Raw genomic sequence first — 16,936 nt, forward strand, 5'->3', positions numbered from 1 at the left:
GGTACGTCGTAACATTCTTATTAATCAGAGCCTTAAAATGCTATGGAATTTCACATGGGCCTTATTTTATCCGCATTTCGTAAAATTTTCCACTACGCTATCCTTCATCTCCATAGAAGGTCGTAACTCAAACTTTCGCTTTCATTTTACTTCTATACATTCTACAACAACCGGACGCGCTTTCTCCCAACTCCGCTCCCCCAATCCCTAACAATATCCCCATAGCATCAAACCCACTCTCATATCACCACATTCCGTACCTCCATAGTAGCTTGGTTCCATTCTGTGCCATTGGCGAGGAATAATGTTTTGAGAGATTCATAGCAAGTCGCTTTACCTCAGTTTTTAGGCACATGATAAGTAGATTTGACCTTGTACGGTATGTTCTCGAATAGATGCTGAATCAAGCTTGACTATGGCTATTCTAGGATGCGAAGACTTGCGTGCCGGTAACTGAATGACCAGATGATCGCTCATTCTAATCACTATTGTGATGAATGAAAATTAATTCTTGCATGTCATGAACAATGGTTTGTGGGAAAACGACATAATGGAGTATTGTTAAATTAAAAAGATAAAATGCTATGACTGATTATAGTAGGACAAAAAGGCATTCAAATTCTTAACCCGTAGCAACATCTTAGAGCTTACTTTTGCGTTCTATTTCAGCTGGATTCATTCAATACGTAAAATGTCATCTTGAAAATAACATGAGAAAAAAGCGGCAAAGAAATATGAAAATTTATGGGCACGTGGTGCCTCGGGTAGCGATCGCTAGAATAGTTCAGGAACTAGAAACTGCAAAAACCAGACACTAAAAGGAACTCTACAAACGGAAAGGGAATGTTCGACCATGACTCGCCTTTCATGGCGAATCTGTTATTTTATAACATGAGGAATATAATCTTTGCAAAAATATTTTTAATCTCTATATTATTGAATTTTAAACGTAATGTCATTCATAATGACACTTAACAATGCTGAGAATAATTGATAAAATTCTTCGAAAGTTGTGTCAAAAGAATCGAATAAATACGAACAGTACTATCGGTCAGGTGAGAGAAACTAGGAAGATGAACGAGCAATGTTGCCAGATATGGAGATTTATCCCTAGATTTGGAGATTTTGGGTGTCTGATGGGGATATTCTGTACAAAATTTTATGAAGAAGAAACAAAGATAAGTAAAACTTGATATTATTGCTATTAGTTTACTTGCACTTATATGAAGTATAGTGAGTAATTTCTATATTATTAAAGCTTACATGATCAGGAGAAAATATATTTCTGGAAATGGGGATTATTGGGATTTTTCTTCACGAGTTTTGGGGATATTTAGGTTAACCCATCTGACAACACTGAACGAGGCCGTCGTCTGTCCCTGGTCTAGCGCGATGTAAACAAACTAAACTTTTCTCGCCTATTTCCTCCATTTCTTCATCTACCTCAATGTTACAATCGGCGGCATAGTGGAGCAGTCATGTCGGGGTTGGTGGCGGTGCATGTAGGTATGTAATTGAAAGGGAAAATGGTGAAATGGACAAATTATGGGCGTTTGGAGAATCGCTAGCGCACCGCAACGCTTTGGCGGGTGGCCTCAACATGGGGCCCTTTGGGTTATTATTATTTCGCCGGATTTCAATAAAAAGGTGTACATTCTTAGAGGTATCATGTTTATTTTAAATGTCTTCTGTAATGGTGGTTACTTTGTGTTTCCTGTTTTTGTGAATAATTATTTATTATTGGACGAGACCTTTATCATTCCCATACCCTAGACTAGAGTCAGTCTAAGGTTGGAGGTATGGCGTTTAGAAACTGTGATGTGTATTTTAGTTGGAAGTTTAACAATCGCAAAGGTAATGACCACATAAATGTTCTTTTGTTGTATCAATCTAGGTGAGGTGAACTATTTAGATGTGGGTCTCGTAGCTTGAGCTTATTCACATTTTAGTAACCATGTTATCAATAATAATCCACTTTTGACTTATTTTTGGGGTTTTGGGTCAATTTATAATTTTTAGAAAATGTTAAAATGCTATCGAAAGACGTCATGGAGTGCTTACCGAGCATGTTTACTTTCTGGAGTTTTAGAATAGCCTTAGGCCATTCGTACGTAAATACCTCATCTTATTATATTGTAGCAATTTAACCAGCCAATAATACTGTGTACAGTAGTGTCACAGACCATGTCTTTCTGTTATAAAAGTTTAGGGTTGTCCATGCTCTTTTATATGTGAAATATATTGGGTTGCAGCAAATGTTTTTGAAAATAGAAGAAATAAGATTTTTATTTCTTTAGAGAGCGAGAATTAACTTTACAATCGTCGTTGTTTTCGTGTTTGTACTTTTTGGTGTATTAATTCGCTATTTGTTAATCACATAATTAGTTATTAAAATTTTCTTTTATAAAATTTTGATTAAATTTGTTTGATAAGCTAATGCTTAAGATCAAAAAAAATTATTCTTTATGTTTTTAAGACTGCTGTTTTTATTTGTGTATTTTATGAAACCTTAAAATGATTGAACTGGTTTAAGAAGCTATTAAATTATCAGAGCTGAGTTATTCACATTTTTTACAAATTCTATATGAATACATCATATTAGTTCATTGTCACAGTTATCAGTCTTCTTACAATGAATATGAGTGCTCTTTGAGTGTCTCAGAATATGCTAATTGCTGGATATCTGTTAAAATATATAATTAAAATTTTTTCCCAACAATTCATTTTTAAAAAGGTGTTAAAGAATGTTGAAATTGTGTATACCTGTGGAGCATCCTTGTATATAAAGTACTGCAGTTTTATTAACTTATTTTTCTTAAATTTTGAGGTTCTGGAAAGAAAAATTACCTCAGATATAAGGAAATGAAGAAAATTAAGAAAAAATACATTTTTAAGGTTAACTGGTGAAGTGGTATATATTTTATTAGTTGACAATTTGAATCATTTTCAGGATACCAGAGTTAAGTTTGAAATTTTTTTTGAAAGGAACAAATTGTGGAGCTTTTGTGTGTAATAGCTATGGTATTCATAAAGTATTTGTTCTACATTTAAATACCCTTTAGGATGAATAGAATGTTTTGGCAAGGCAAATTTCTGATATAGTCTGGTAAGTGCAAAAAAATTTTAGCCCTAACATTATCTTATTGAGATTTTTTTTTCTTTTTTTTTAATTGGGAAATTGATTATACCTTGTGTTAACTTTCAGATTATGTAAAAGTTATTTATAAAGTAAATATCGTGTTTATTTACTAGTGTTGAATAGATTAAAGCTATTGTAACCTTTTATATTGATTAACAGATATAGACCTTTAAATTTAACTTCAAAAAAGTATATACTGTATTGAATGGGAAATTTTGAAGTTTCTGCTTCCTAGCTTTTATTGTAGATCATACAGTATCTCATATGCTGTGAAAGATAAGGTGAGATGGGATATTTAACATTGATGCATTAAACTGAAAGTAGAGTGCAAATAAATGTAAATTCTTTGTAAAGTTGAAAGAGTACTGCTATTTTTTTTTTTGTAGGGCTTTTCATATTACTTTTTTGCTAAAGTGTTTTCACATTTATTTCTTGAAAGATCAATTTTTATAGTGCATTTGCCTATTCAGTCTGTTTTAGGTATCACATTACATATTTAATTTCTAATGAATGAAGCCTTCAGAATTTAGAAAAAATAGTTTTGTCCCATCAGGGAATTATTATTTTATTAAAGCTCACCTACAATACTTTATAGTCACTGATTTTAATTTTTGCTTCTTTTTATTTAAAGCAGTTTTGTTCTATAGTTTTGTATTCAACTTAAATTTATAGTATTGAAATATTGGGTATGTAAAAGACATTTTCTTTTTTCTTGCATTTAGGTGGTTTCATGGCTTGTAAAACAATGCGTTCTTTGGATAGTGACAGTCAAGTTAGAATATTGAGTTCAGTTTCTGAACTTCCCTCAATTTATGGTTTCTGTTTGTATTATAAGTGCTGTACTGTATTTTGACATACTTGACAGTAACTTTACCAAATATAGTAATAAACATAGTCATTTGGGCTTCATTATTGTAACAATGAAATAGCAAATGTTGTTGAATGTTTATAAAAGTAGCTTAGGATGACTGTATCTAGTATTATATATTAATGTCAAATGTATATTTGGAATACATGTATTGAAATGAAATTTCATTTACATTGATTATTTTTCATTTGGTCTATCTTTCAGACTAATCTCTTCCCTGACTAACCAGTGATTTATTTAATTACGGACATTTTTCATTTAGGAAGTCTTTAGGATGTAAAATAAGGTTGATACTTGTAAGAACAAGTACTGCTGTAATCAAAGCATATAAATTCATGCAATACAGTAATGTATTGTTTTTATTCTTCCTATAACCACTTATTCAAATAATTCTTGATGATCATTTTTTGGTATTTATTTTGAAACTGTTAGGGACTGTTTTTAAAAATTACAAACAATTAAAGATTTTGGGTATTAGTCAAAATGTTGTGATAAAGTACTTATTGCTCTATAATAGGATTATGCAATCAGAACAAATTATTTAGTGTAACATTAAAAAAAGGCTTCTGAGTATAATTTGAATTCCTATACAGTGTAAGGAACTTATATAATTAAGTAGAATTTTATGGTACAGTAGTTATGAATAAATACAGTACACTTGTACTTTTATTACAGTTTACTGTGTCACTTAGTACTGTATTATAGAAATTGTTGTCAGAATAATATACAGTACTGCAGTGTACTGTATACTATAACTCTGGGGAGACACTTACATGATATTTGATCAGGGAATAATATGCATAAATACATCTAAAGTGAAATGCATTTTTAATGATATGACTTGTGTAGGATTATTAAGTAGATGATAGATATTCTTATATTTTTAACACTGATTTATAGCATTATCAATGTTCACCTCCCAAAAAAATAGAAGCTATTTTTTTCTTCCTATGAATACTGCACAATTTTTAGCTTTTATAACCGGGCAACTTCCCTAAGACTGCTAGAGTTACGGATCACAAACAAATGAATAGTATTTGTATATTGTACCATACTCTAATGTACTGCAGACACTTTTCGTGTTAAGAGCTAAAATATTGGTCATTAGATTAGAATTATTTTATTTTTTCATTTTTACATAATCTTAGATCTGCTACACACTTAAGTTGATCTGCAGGTTTAGGCAACAAACTTTATACAGTACACTATAATGGGAGTGTATACAGTTCAGTGTGAATGACAGTATATCAATAGCTTTTAGCAAAGACTGGATAATTGGCGGGATTATTTTCAGTTTCAATCTTCTGGGAATGATTTGGAATTTAGCATTTATATTCTCCGCACTTAGAAAAAAGGCATTTATTTACTTTAAATGCGACTCAATACTGTACAGTATTATATAGAATATAATAAAATAATGATACAGTTGATAATAATTATATTGTAAAAGTATATACTGTACACATAAAAAAAAATTGCTTAATAATTACAGTATTGTTCAGTATTGTGTATAATTGATAGAAAATATTTTTCAAGGTTTCATAAGTAGTCAAAGAGGTATTGAGTAGATTTAAGGAAGTCAGAATTTAGTATAGAATTACGTGTGCTATAAATTGGGAATCAGTAGATCACATAGCGAGAGTTGCTAGTATTACCAAAAACCATGGTGGGAGATGTTACCTGTGGTACAAATATGCAGGAATGTTATCAGTGATAGATTTTAACTCTTGACTAATTAGCTTGAATTGTGTTGTTTAATGTAAATTTATATTATTATTTGAAATCTCTATTTCAAATTAGTAAAGTATTTATCTTAAACTTGAATTGTACTGATATTTACAACTAAGACAATACAGTAATATTAATTTCATTTATGTATTATTATTATTACTAGCCAAGCTACAACCCTAGTTGGAAAAGCAAGATGCTATAAGCCCAAGGGCTCCAATAGGGAAAAATAGCCCAGTGAGGAAAGGAAATAAGGAAATAAATAAATTATTCTAGAAATAGTAACAACGTCAAAACAGATATGTCATATGTAAACTATTAACAACGTTAAAAACATATTTCATACATAAACTAAAATGATGTCTTGCTTTTCAGCATTTAATATTCAATGTTATCTGAGAAATAGTACTAAAATTAATAATTAATTCTTTCTAAAGTAAATAAAATATTTGTGCCTTGAAGTTAATGCCCATCTTTGTTTATTGCCATCCTACATATATCTTATTATTAAAAAAAATATTAGCCTTTACATACATTAACTGAAAATGCTCAGAGTTCAATCAGACAAATAGGGAATGCAGACACAAATTTCCTATACATATAAACATTTTGATTCAAAAGTCTTCGAATATTAAAAGGTTGACAGTAATGAATTGATGCGCTTAAATAAGAATTCCATGAATGAAGGGCAATTGTTACCAGTACATGCTGTACCTGTGTATTGAATTATCTGTTTGTCTTCGGAGTACACTATAATCTTTTCTTAATCCTTACTGAAATGTGGTGGTGGAGGCTTTGATGGTCTCATGTATTCATGGGGCTTTTTGCTATCGAATATATAATGCAGAATATGTATTTGTTCCGTAACCGAAATACAAACCACGCTATTTACAAAGGGTTATTACTTTTAGCGTAGCTGAAATGGCGAGCCATTAGAATTTAACGAGGGTGTATTACCCCCGCGCTAGTTAGCGGGGGGGTAGGGGAGTGGTAGCTAGCTACCCCTCCTCCCCCTCACACACAGGTGAATACTCACTTTCACTTTTGGCTCGGACTGTGACAGACGTCTCTGTCTTGGTCCTCGCTTGGCAGCCATTGTCTGTTTTGTCTTTACTTAATCGCTTACTTTTCTTTTACTCAATATATATGTAAACATGTTTTCATGTTTGTATATATATTTGAGTATAGAAATAAGTAAGTTTCCTTTTCAGATGTGTGTGTGTAGTGTACGATATCTACGTGGAGGCCTCGGCAGTTAGGCCACCACGGCCTAATTTTATGGGTTGCGATCGAGTTTGACTTCGGTCTTTCTCTCTCTCTCTCTCTTGAGGTCGTTCACCCTTTTACTATGTTTTACTACGCCCTTGTAGCTTCCTTCCCGTGTGGGTGGGGTTGCTACGCCGTACTTTTTGTCTCAATTAGTTTATGAATCTAATTGTAGTTGTTAATTTTTCAGCTTGTAGAACGATTCCTTTCGGGGTTTTCGTTTTTTTCCTTAGTGTTCATTCATTTTTAAATTACATAATTACATAGTTACATAATTATAATTGTTATAATTCTGTTTTGGTTACAGCTCTCCTTCCGCGAGTGTAAGTGGTTGTGAGGGCACGTGCCTGTTGTGTAATTCTTGTTCCTTTTCCTCGGGATTCCTCTTCGGAGCCTTCCCGGGGGAATGAATGTGTACTAATATTATTTGTTTTATTTTTTTACAGTTACCGATCTAGTTCGTTTCTGTAATATAGCAACGGTGTGAGCTGTCTGGTTGAGTCCTGGGGATTCGGCTGTTGCTGCCTCCCCCCTTGTATTGTCGTCAGGGGCGTGTCTCCTTCTACTGGTAGTACTCCCGTGTCGACGGACAGCTCTCCAGTTCATTTTAGAACAGTCAGGAGGCTTGCCTCCTTGGGCGGATAACTTTCCTTCCGAGGAAAGTTTTTTCCTGTCCAGGCTTGAGCTTTTCCTCTTTTGGGGGGTTCTTCTCTTGCCTTTTTTTCGTGCGACTATGCTCTTGGTGCTGAGCGGTCGCACCTGCAGTTTCGCTCAAGGGGCTGGGCAACTGCAGGAGCTCCTCTTCGGAGGATTGCCCCTTTTAGGTCACTGGCTGACCAGTCTCTTCCACGAAGTGTTTCTCTTTCGTTCGCGAGAGAGTACACTCATAGAGACTCCTCTTCGGAGGTTTCTTCTGTTGCTGTTGCTGTTGGCCTCCCTCGCCGTAAGGCCTCGTCGTAAGGGCCTCTCATCTCCCTATAAGGGTGCTTGAGGCGCCTTTTTGAATCTCCGTTTGCAGCCTACAACTTCTTTTTCTCGATCTTCCGTCTTGGTGCAGATGGACAGCAGTCTAATCTCGTCTTCCGACGGGCAACGGTCTTCCCGACGGACAACGGTCTTCCCGACGGACAGCGGTCTTCCGACGGACATCAGTCTCCCGGCGGACAACGATCCCTTCGGAGCAAAGGGTTGCCCCCACGGGGGTTCTTCCCTTGCGTGTCAGGGTTTCCCTGCGCGCCCTTCTGTTCGTCAGCGCTCTCCTGTTCGTCAGCGCTTTCAAGATGATCTTCCCTGCGGTTCCTGTTACGTGCCCTGTGCGCCCACGTTCGCCCTCGCGATCTAGAACTTCGGTTCAGGTCGGGGTCAAGGACTCTTCTTCTATGCGCAGGCTTCCACGCGTAGCCTTCTGCTCGTCAGCGATCATCAGCTCGTCAGCGATCATCAGCTCGTCAGCGATCATCAGCTCGCCAGCAATCGTCAGCTCGTCAGCGATCATCAGCTCGCCAGCGATCTCCGGATCGCCCACGTGTGTTACAGCTGGCACGCCAACGTTCTCCAACACTTCTGAAGGAACATGGTTCGCCAGCTGCTAGCTCAACTGCGGATGCTGATCGCCATCGCGCGACCCTCAACTGCAGATGCTGACCGCCATCGCGCGACCCTCAACTGCGGATGCTGATCGCCATCGCGCGACCCTCAACTGCGGATGCTGATCGCCATCGCGCGACCCTCAACTGCGGATGCTGATCGCCATCGCGCGACCCTCAACTGCGGATGCTGATCGCCATCGCGCGACCCTCAACTGCGGATGCTGATCGCCATCGCGCGACCCTCAACTGCGGATGCTGATCGCCATCGCGCGACCCTCAACTGCGGATGCTGATCGCCATCGCGCGACCCTCAACTGCGGATGCTGATCGCCATCGCACAACCCTGAACGATTGCTCGCTGACGCATGCTGCTCCTCATCGCACCACCCTGAACGATCGCCCTCCTGCAGATGCTGATCACCATCGCACCCTTTCACGCGATCATTCACCTGCGCATGCTGCTCGCCATCGCACAACCCTGAACGATTGCCCGCTTACGCATGCTGCTCCTCATCGCACAACCCTGAACGATCGCCCTCTTGCGGATGCTGATCACCATCGCACCCTTTCACGCGATCATTCACCTGCGCATGCTGCTCGCCATCGCACAACCCTGAACGATTGCCCGCTTACGCATGCTGCTCCTCATCGCACAACCCTGAACGCTCGCCCTCTTGCGGATGCTGATCACCATCGCACCCTTTCACGCGATCATTCACCTGCGCATGCTGCTCGCCATCGCACAACCCTGCACGATTGCCCGCTTACGCATGCTGCTCCTCATCGCACAACCCTGAACGCTCGCCCTCTTGCGGATGCTGATCACCATCGCACCCTATCACGCGATCATTCACCTACACATGCTGCTCGCCATCGCTTACCGCCAGCGATCTTCTTCACCTACGCGGCAGCACGATCCCTCGGCGCGCCCGAGCGATCGCTCGCCTGCGCGCCCGCGCGATCGCTCGCCTGCGCGCCCGCGCGATCGCTCGCCTGCGCGCCCGCGCGATCTCTCGCCTGCGCGCCCGCGCGACCGCTCGCCTGCGCGCCCGCGCGACCACTCGCCTGTGCGCCCGCGCGACCATTCGCCTTTGCGCGACCGTTCGCCCTCGCGCGACCATAGTTCGCGGCGAATTCCACAGCCGGTGGTAGCAGCAGGGACGCGTGCTCCTAGGCGGCACTCGAGATCACCTCCATCCAAGCACAGGTGGGTAGTGCAGGACGAAGACAGGTCAGTACAGCATTCTTCCCACCTTCTTTTCAGGCAGGAACCGTCGCGTCCTCTCCAAAGGATCGCCCGATCCCTTTCACCTTAGTGAGGATTTCGGACTCTTGTGTCCTTGGAGCAGCAGACATGGTTTGATCCGCTGGCACGGGCGTTAATGAGGGTTATGAAACCAGCACTCACCGGCCAGGGTAACAAACCAGCGGCTGTCTCTCCTACGCTGAAGAGAAAGAGAGGAGTGGACTTCGTGGTGACTTCCCCCAGGGCGAAGTTGGTTCCCAAGAGGTCGGTCTCGAGGGTCCCCTCTCCTGCACGAGTACTCTCTCCTTCTCCCGCCCTGGAAGGATTTTTGGCGGGGGGGCTTTCCGTTCAAGATTTCTCCATCGGACAAGGGATGACTGCTTACCTCTTCCTCTGGGAGCTTACCAGGTTCTTTCCCTCCTCGGTTACGGCCCGAGGTTTGGTTCAAGGAAGCTACAGGAAGATCAAGGGTACTTTCCTCCTCTCGAGCTCAGGCACCTTGGCCTTTCGTCGTTAAGTATCTACTTGCGGACAAGCTCGATGTTGTACCATCTGGACGCGCTGACTGAAGGCTTCCTTCGGGTGTCTCATCTGTGGAGGTCAACGACCTCATCTGTGGAGGTCAACGACCTCAGACACCCTTCCATCCTTGAGAAGAGTTTTGTCTTTGCCCAAGGACAGAGACTTAGACATCTGCTGTGCGGAGTAAATCGACTTCCGGTTTCACTCCTCCAAGGCGCTTTCTTCCAGACTCTGCAGGGCTCCAGCTCCCTTTTCTTTCAACCACGTCGGCCTAAGTTATCGGCTACGACAACTGGGACAAGGTGTCCAATTGCAGTTTCCTCCTGTCAGGAACAGATGGCACGGGAGACTCCCCCAGGGGGGCATAGTCCTAAAAGGAGTTCACGAACTCTAGGATTGCAGGTTTTTTCGCTGGGAGGATGCTTAAGGTTACTCATCCGAATGACAGCTTCCCGATGCCCATTCCCGCACAATCTCTGTGAGTAGCCAAGGATATCGCGCCTGCCGTCTCTGTCAGCGAATTCAGTGTCTCTGAACCTCTATGCCATAGCATCAGCAGAGTTGCCCGATTGGGCAGAATGATCCATACCTTAGGCGAAGGTCTTCCTTAGGATCATCGACGGCTTCACCCCCGGCCCCCTCAGTCGATCCTTTCTTGTAAGGAAGGATCTGAGAGGGGATGTCCATAGTCGACCTCTCAGCCCTGATCAAGTTTGTCGAACAAACTTCGGCCAGCGTAGACCAGCAGAATCGATCAGACTGGTAACGAAGCGACAGGACTCCTTTAACCCTGGATCGGAAGGACGGGTACTTTCAGTTTCCATTCCATCCATCTTCCAGGGTGCTCGTCGAATTCAGCCTAAACTGCAAGTATTCCTGCTTATGATGCAGTGTGGCTATCCCGCCGTGGCATAGCAGGTTTGTTTCCCCAGAGAACTCTCCCTGCCTTCCTCTTGGCCGCTCAGGTGCAGACTTCCGCCTCCTCTGCTGTTTGGAGGGCTGGTCAACTCCGGTAGGCTCGGGTTTCGACCTTCTTCAGCGCCGGGAAAAGCTTCCGAATGCTGACCATGAGTGTGGGCTCATGGTATTTTGCTTGGAGCCTTCTCTTCCTCTGCCTCAACATCTGGAGTATCTGGCCATGATATTGAGTCAACCGCCTTACCACGTTGGAAACCCCGCTTCTCGTCCGTCCAGCGAGGTTAAGCAACGTCGGTACTTGGATGGGTGACCACCTGGGGACGCCAGATTCTGTTACCACATCCTCCGAGCCTTCCTTTCGGTTGACTGTGGCAAGACTGAGGAGAGTCGCAGTACCTGTTCTCAGTCAAGCAGAGTTTTCAGCCCTACCTTGGAACGTTTCCTAGTTCTTCTTTCCTCATTGACCCGTTTATAGTCCGAACGGTCGCCTCAGGATAAGTTCCATGTGGGGCGATCCAAGTTCCGGTGGCTTCAGGCAATGTTTAACCGGACTCCCTGGCCCTATGGGACCAGCGGAACTATTAAACCTGCAATGGGTGTTGACCTATGGAGCCTCTTGATGGTAGTGGATATTCTCGTCCTTTCCCCACATTCTTGATGCGGTTCTCGGACTCGTCAAAGGAAAGGGGGGGGCATGTTCCGGTCCAGGCCTATGGTCAAGACCTGAAGGATACCTCTCCATCATTCAGGCAGGCTTAAGGGCCTTAGTCTGGCCCCTCTTCAGATCCTACCGCTCCTGCCAAGTCGCCCCGTTGCGTGTCGACTTCATGCTAACCAGCAGGGGACGCATTTTCACACCTTCACATCTTGCAGTAGAGATACCGGGATGATTGAGATTCTCTCAATTCCACCATCGGCTCTCTCATTCCAGGCAGGGGAATGTTTCTCTCAGACTATCCGAGCAGAGCCTCATAGAGAGAGTGTACCTAGGGGTCTTTGACCTTGGGTAACCAGCAAGTGCTGGTCTGGGGGACCTGATCGCGACAGCTTGGAACCTCAAGCTTCCGCTAGTTTTCCCCCCAGTCTCAGACCCCGAGACTCTGGCAAGATGCATTCCGGTGATGGTGGGACAACTTCGACGCCTGCGTCTTCCCTCCTTTTTGTCTGCGGACAATGGGTCTCAACAAAACCAGGTTGTCTGTCAACCTTTCAATGGGAGAGCTCCACTGGGACTATGCGCAGAACGGTTTCTGGACCCTCTGCTTCCCCTGACGGAACTCCCGGGAGAGCTTCTTCCACGGCGCAGACTACTCAAGCAACCACACTGCGACATCTCTCCCGAACCGGGGCGTCGCTTCGGCTTCATGCCTGGAGACACTACGCTTCCTCCTCTAGAAGAGACAACCCGCTACAGTCGCGGTACGGAGGTCGCGTCATCTGCGATAGTCATCCACAGGGGTCTCCCAGGCAAAGTGAAGAGTCTAAGGTGGTTGGTGCCGTGGGAGATATACCTCTTCCCGTGAGGCCTCTTCTCCAGCAATAACGGTCTTATTGCCTTTCGGCGGGAGGAAACTCCTTTCCGCTCTTGGCAATGAAGCCTGTCGCTCAGCCTTTCCCTGACCTTCAGGCTTAAAGGAATAACTTTTTCCTGCCCGCTGGATCTATCCTCGCTCATGCGAAGCTACGATCGTCCCTGCCCTAGTCGGAGGAAGACCTCCAACTTGGAGCATGGCTCGGACTTTTAGTCCTTTAAGAGATCTTCTCAAGACCCTTTTACGACAGGCCTCGGATTGTATTCCGCCTTGGGTCTTCTGCTCACTCTGGCCACGGCCAGTGTGTAAGCAATCTTCTTGGTCTCTTACTACTCCCCCCCTTTCTAAGGAAGAGGGGAAGGCAACATTCAGGCTCGCTCCTGAGTTGTTGGCTAGACTCAGAATCTGAGGGTCCCGACCCTTCGGTCCGATTCATTCAAGATTTTGAGTCTCCATTCTGTGTCTGATGTCCCAAGACCTTCTCTTTCTTGCCAGTACAGGAATCGAGAGGTTAGCGCTGGGAACAGCTGCAGTTTGGCCTCAGTTGCAGCCGATTTGGGAACACAAGGAGGACATGGGGGGAGAGTCACCAGTATACCTCTTCAGCCCGGACTCAAGGACATTCATCTCGACCTGTCTTCAGACCCTCCCCCGTCACGTCGCCCTACAGCACGATGTTGGATACATCGCAACGTCCCTCGCCTTCGAGTAATACTACTCTGTGACGCAGGTGCTACAAGCTGGAGTCTGGAAGCGTCTGATGACCTTCGCAGCCCGCTTCCTGCAGGGCGTGACCCACAGGAGTCTCGATACGTTTTCTATCGCTCTGTGGTGGCTACACAACAGCTGGTCTAACCTCAGGCTCCTTTTTGGACAGGTAGCAGAAGGTTGAGGGTATTGTTATCAGGTTTTAGTCTGCATGAACGAAAGAAGTATGTCTGGCCCTTACTTCTTTCTTCATCATCCCCTCTACGGGGAAGCAGCATCCTGGTCTCTGCATAGCTGACCTCGAACCTCTGCAGGTAAACCATGCTTCCTTGTGTTCCGAGTATTGAGTCAATACTGTCGCGTCCCCCATACCCTGACGAGGTGGTATTGGGAACGTCCTAACCCAGAGTTCCTTCTGGAACTCCAGGTCAACTGCTTAGGACGGGTCACACTTCTTCCTTCACACACAAGCTTACGTAGGCCACATGGTTCCTTGCGGTGCAAGGAACTTGTGAGGTGCAGGGACTCCTTTTCTCGAGTGCGACTCACTCGGATTCTGAGTCCCCGGGTAAAGCCAAAGCCAGTATGGCTGGGGACTTTCCACCCTTCCTAAGGGATAAGTCACCCTTTGTAAATAGCGTGGTTTGTATTTCGGTTACGGAACAAATGACAAATTCGAAGATAATTTGTATTTTTCCTAACCATACAAACCTTAGCTATTTACACATATTTGCCCGCCAGCCCTGTCCCCCAAGACAAGTCCTACCTCTAAGTGAAAGTGAGTATTCACCTGTGTGTGAGGGGGAGGAGGGGTAGCTAGCTACCACTCCCCTACCCCCCCGCTAACTAGCGCGGGGGTAATACACCCTCGTTAAATTCTAATGGCTCGCCATTTCAGCTACGCTAAAAGTAATAACCCTTTGTAAATAGCTAAGGTTTGTATGGTTAGGAAAAATACAAATTATCTTCGAATTTGTCATATTCTGTACTGTAGTGCTACGTAGTATAATCATTGTAATTTTTTTTTCTAGGTGCTGGGAGTCATTCATCATCCCTCAAAGGAGAATACAAAACTTTGATGAAAAAAGCATGCAATCAGGTAATTTTGAATATTGATATTTTTTTGCAGTTATTATTGATTTACCATTGATAGTTATTGTTATGAAGTGGTTACATTATATCTAAAACATCATTGACAATATGGAAAGTAATGCTACTAAATAGAACATTTGGTTCAGGCACATGTAAAAACCCTCATCCTTAACATAGGATAGATAACAGCAAAGTTGTAGTACATAGGTGTTAGAATTTATAATGAGGTGTAAACAACCAAACGGTAGTTACCAGTCGGTATCGAGGAAAACATCACTCCCCTCTGGCTCACTGACAAGCCACTTTGATTCCAGCTGTTGGTGTGAACGGACATTCTCACTTCTGGCATACTGGTTTGCACTAATTTTTTTTTTACTTTTCTTTGTTAATATGTTTGGGTGTGTTTGATTGATGCTTGGTATATGGGTGTACTTAGGGTTGTCGTACCCCAAATGCAGTCCTTTATTTCCAAGAGGGAGACTGATCCTGGCCTTTTGTGCCTGGCTTGCAGAGGACACTTCTGCAGTCATGCCTCCCTGTGACGAGTCAAGAGTGGCCATCCTTGCAGTGGGCGGCGTACAGCAGGAGGGGGAAGAAAAAGTCGGAAAGGGATTTTTTGCTATCCAGGCTGAAGAATCCTGACTTCTCTCCCATTCCCCCGGTATGCTGTCTTTTGGCTTCCCTGTCAGTCTTCTCCGGAGGCTGCTTGGGTAGACAATCCTGTTTCCCATTACGACTTGTGGTCTTCCTTGGGTCTGAAGGGTTCGCCCTTCAAGGATAAGCTGGTGGACGTGTTGGCTCAGGGACCTAAACATGAGAGTTTCCGGATTGCTCCTCATGCATGCTTTCTCTCTGGGGATACAAGTGTTGACGAGCAATGTGTCTTTCAACATGCAAGCCTATTCGTCCTCGGAGCCTTACTGAGGACAGAAACGTAAACGTGCATGCTTGTTCTCACTTGTCGGGATCTTATCTTCCCCACAGAAAGCTTAGAGGCGTCAGTTTGCACCCTAGCTCTTTGGAGCTTTTTCATTATTGCCATCAGAAGCATGTCTACAAATGCTCTCTGTCCCCTAACCCTCTGGGCGAGTATGAGCTGTATGAGAGTCATTGACATGCTCTGGATTTTAGGAGTGCAGTTGTCTGCCTGTATGTGTGTGTGTGGCAAGTATCTCGGCTCTTACCTCCTCCTTCTAACCCTGAGGATAGAGGATGTATTGTGATGCACATCAACCATTAGATACTCACAGCATGCCCACCTGTTGCTTGCTCTGTTTTGGCTGATAACAATCAAGAGACGAATAGACAACACCTGATTGATTGATTTAAAGTTTTCTGGCATCTTGACATCTAAGGTCATTGATGCCGAACTACCTGCCACAGGTGTCTAGCATTATGCACATGCTCTCCATCCAGTTATTGGCTGCATGTTTCCAAGGATGGCCAGGGAAATTCAATTTTGATAGAGGTTCAAGGTAACCCTAATCTGGTCCTAGGAGTACAGACCTCTAGATTAGACCGCTCCTCACGGTCCTCAACATTCTGTTTTCAATATTAAACTTACCCGATAATCATGTAGCTGTCAACTCCGTTGCCCGACAGAATTCTATGGAGGGATACGCCAGCTATCACAATACTAGAAGGGGGTGTACTTACCAGCGCCACCTGTGGCCAGGTACTCAAGTACTTCTTGTTGACACCTCCTCAATTATTCCTCTGTCGTGCTTCCGGCAAGACGTTCTGGGATACGCTTATGTTCTTGGAGTATTTTCACGACTTTGGTGAAGTATTTCTCTTTGATTTCGGCTGTCGCTTTACTGGAAACTTCTATATTAGCTTCGTTAGCTTTTGGAATTAATTTGATTAATTATGGTGTCGAAGAGAGTATGAACTCTCTTTCACCTTTCAATGGCCGACCCTTCCCTTAGACGGAAGTGTTGGTGTCTAAGAGAGTATAGACTCTCTTTCTTAATTTTGTAACAAAAGTTATAGATTTATTTTATATCTCTCCGCCTCTTATAGGCCTCTTCGATTAACTTCCTTTTATTATAAACTTATTAAAATTAATTTTTATATTTGTTTATATTCGACCTTCCTAATAGTAGGCGGTCTTTTCTTGGTACCGAAGTTAATTAACATTGAGCCCGTCATTTCGGTTTTACCTGTTAACATATTATGCTATTTTAATGTCTTTGAAAGAATTTCTTTGATAGTCTAGTACTGTTTTCAAAGTTGAACTAACGTTTTGTTTTGTCTCTGCAGTTGTTGACGTTCAGAACGTTCAACTTGCACTCTATCGTTACGATAGAGAAAGAGTTTTCACGGTTT

General features: G+C 43.0%; 2 protein-coding genes across 2 annotated transcripts in view; both read left to right on the plus strand.

Moving 5' to 3' along the window:
• The window catches only part of LOC137627576 (protein O-linked-mannose beta-1,2-N-acetylglucosaminyltransferase 1-like), a 53,633-nt gene extending 52,475 nt beyond the window's left edge, over positions 1 to 1,158 (plus strand). The window contains exon 11 of the mRNA XM_068358662.1: positions 1 to 1,158. This exon is cut by the window's left edge and continues 557 nt beyond it. The gene's annotated coding sequence lies outside the window, so the exon portion shown is untranslated.
• A 169-nt stretch (positions 1,159 to 1,327) lies between these two features.
• Tasp1 (Taspase 1) overlaps positions 1,328 to 16,936 on the plus strand; it is an 86,115-nt gene continuing 70,506 nt past the window's right edge. Inside the window, exons 1-2 of the mRNA XM_068359051.1 lie at positions 1,328 to 1,506; positions 14,548 to 14,615. Coding sequence (XP_068215152.1) covers positions 1,479 to 1,506; positions 14,548 to 14,615 — 96 coding nt within the window. The 5' untranslated portion in view covers positions 1,328 to 1,478. The remainder of the gene's footprint in view (positions 1,507 to 14,547; positions 14,616 to 16,936) is intronic.

The sequence above is a fragment of the Palaemon carinicauda genome, chromosome 35, assembly GCF_036898095.1.
Source record: "Palaemon carinicauda isolate YSFRI2023 chromosome 35, ASM3689809v2, whole genome shotgun sequence".
In the NCBI taxonomy this organism is placed as follows: Eukaryota; Metazoa; Arthropoda; class Malacostraca; order Decapoda; family Palaemonidae; genus Palaemon; species Palaemon carinicauda.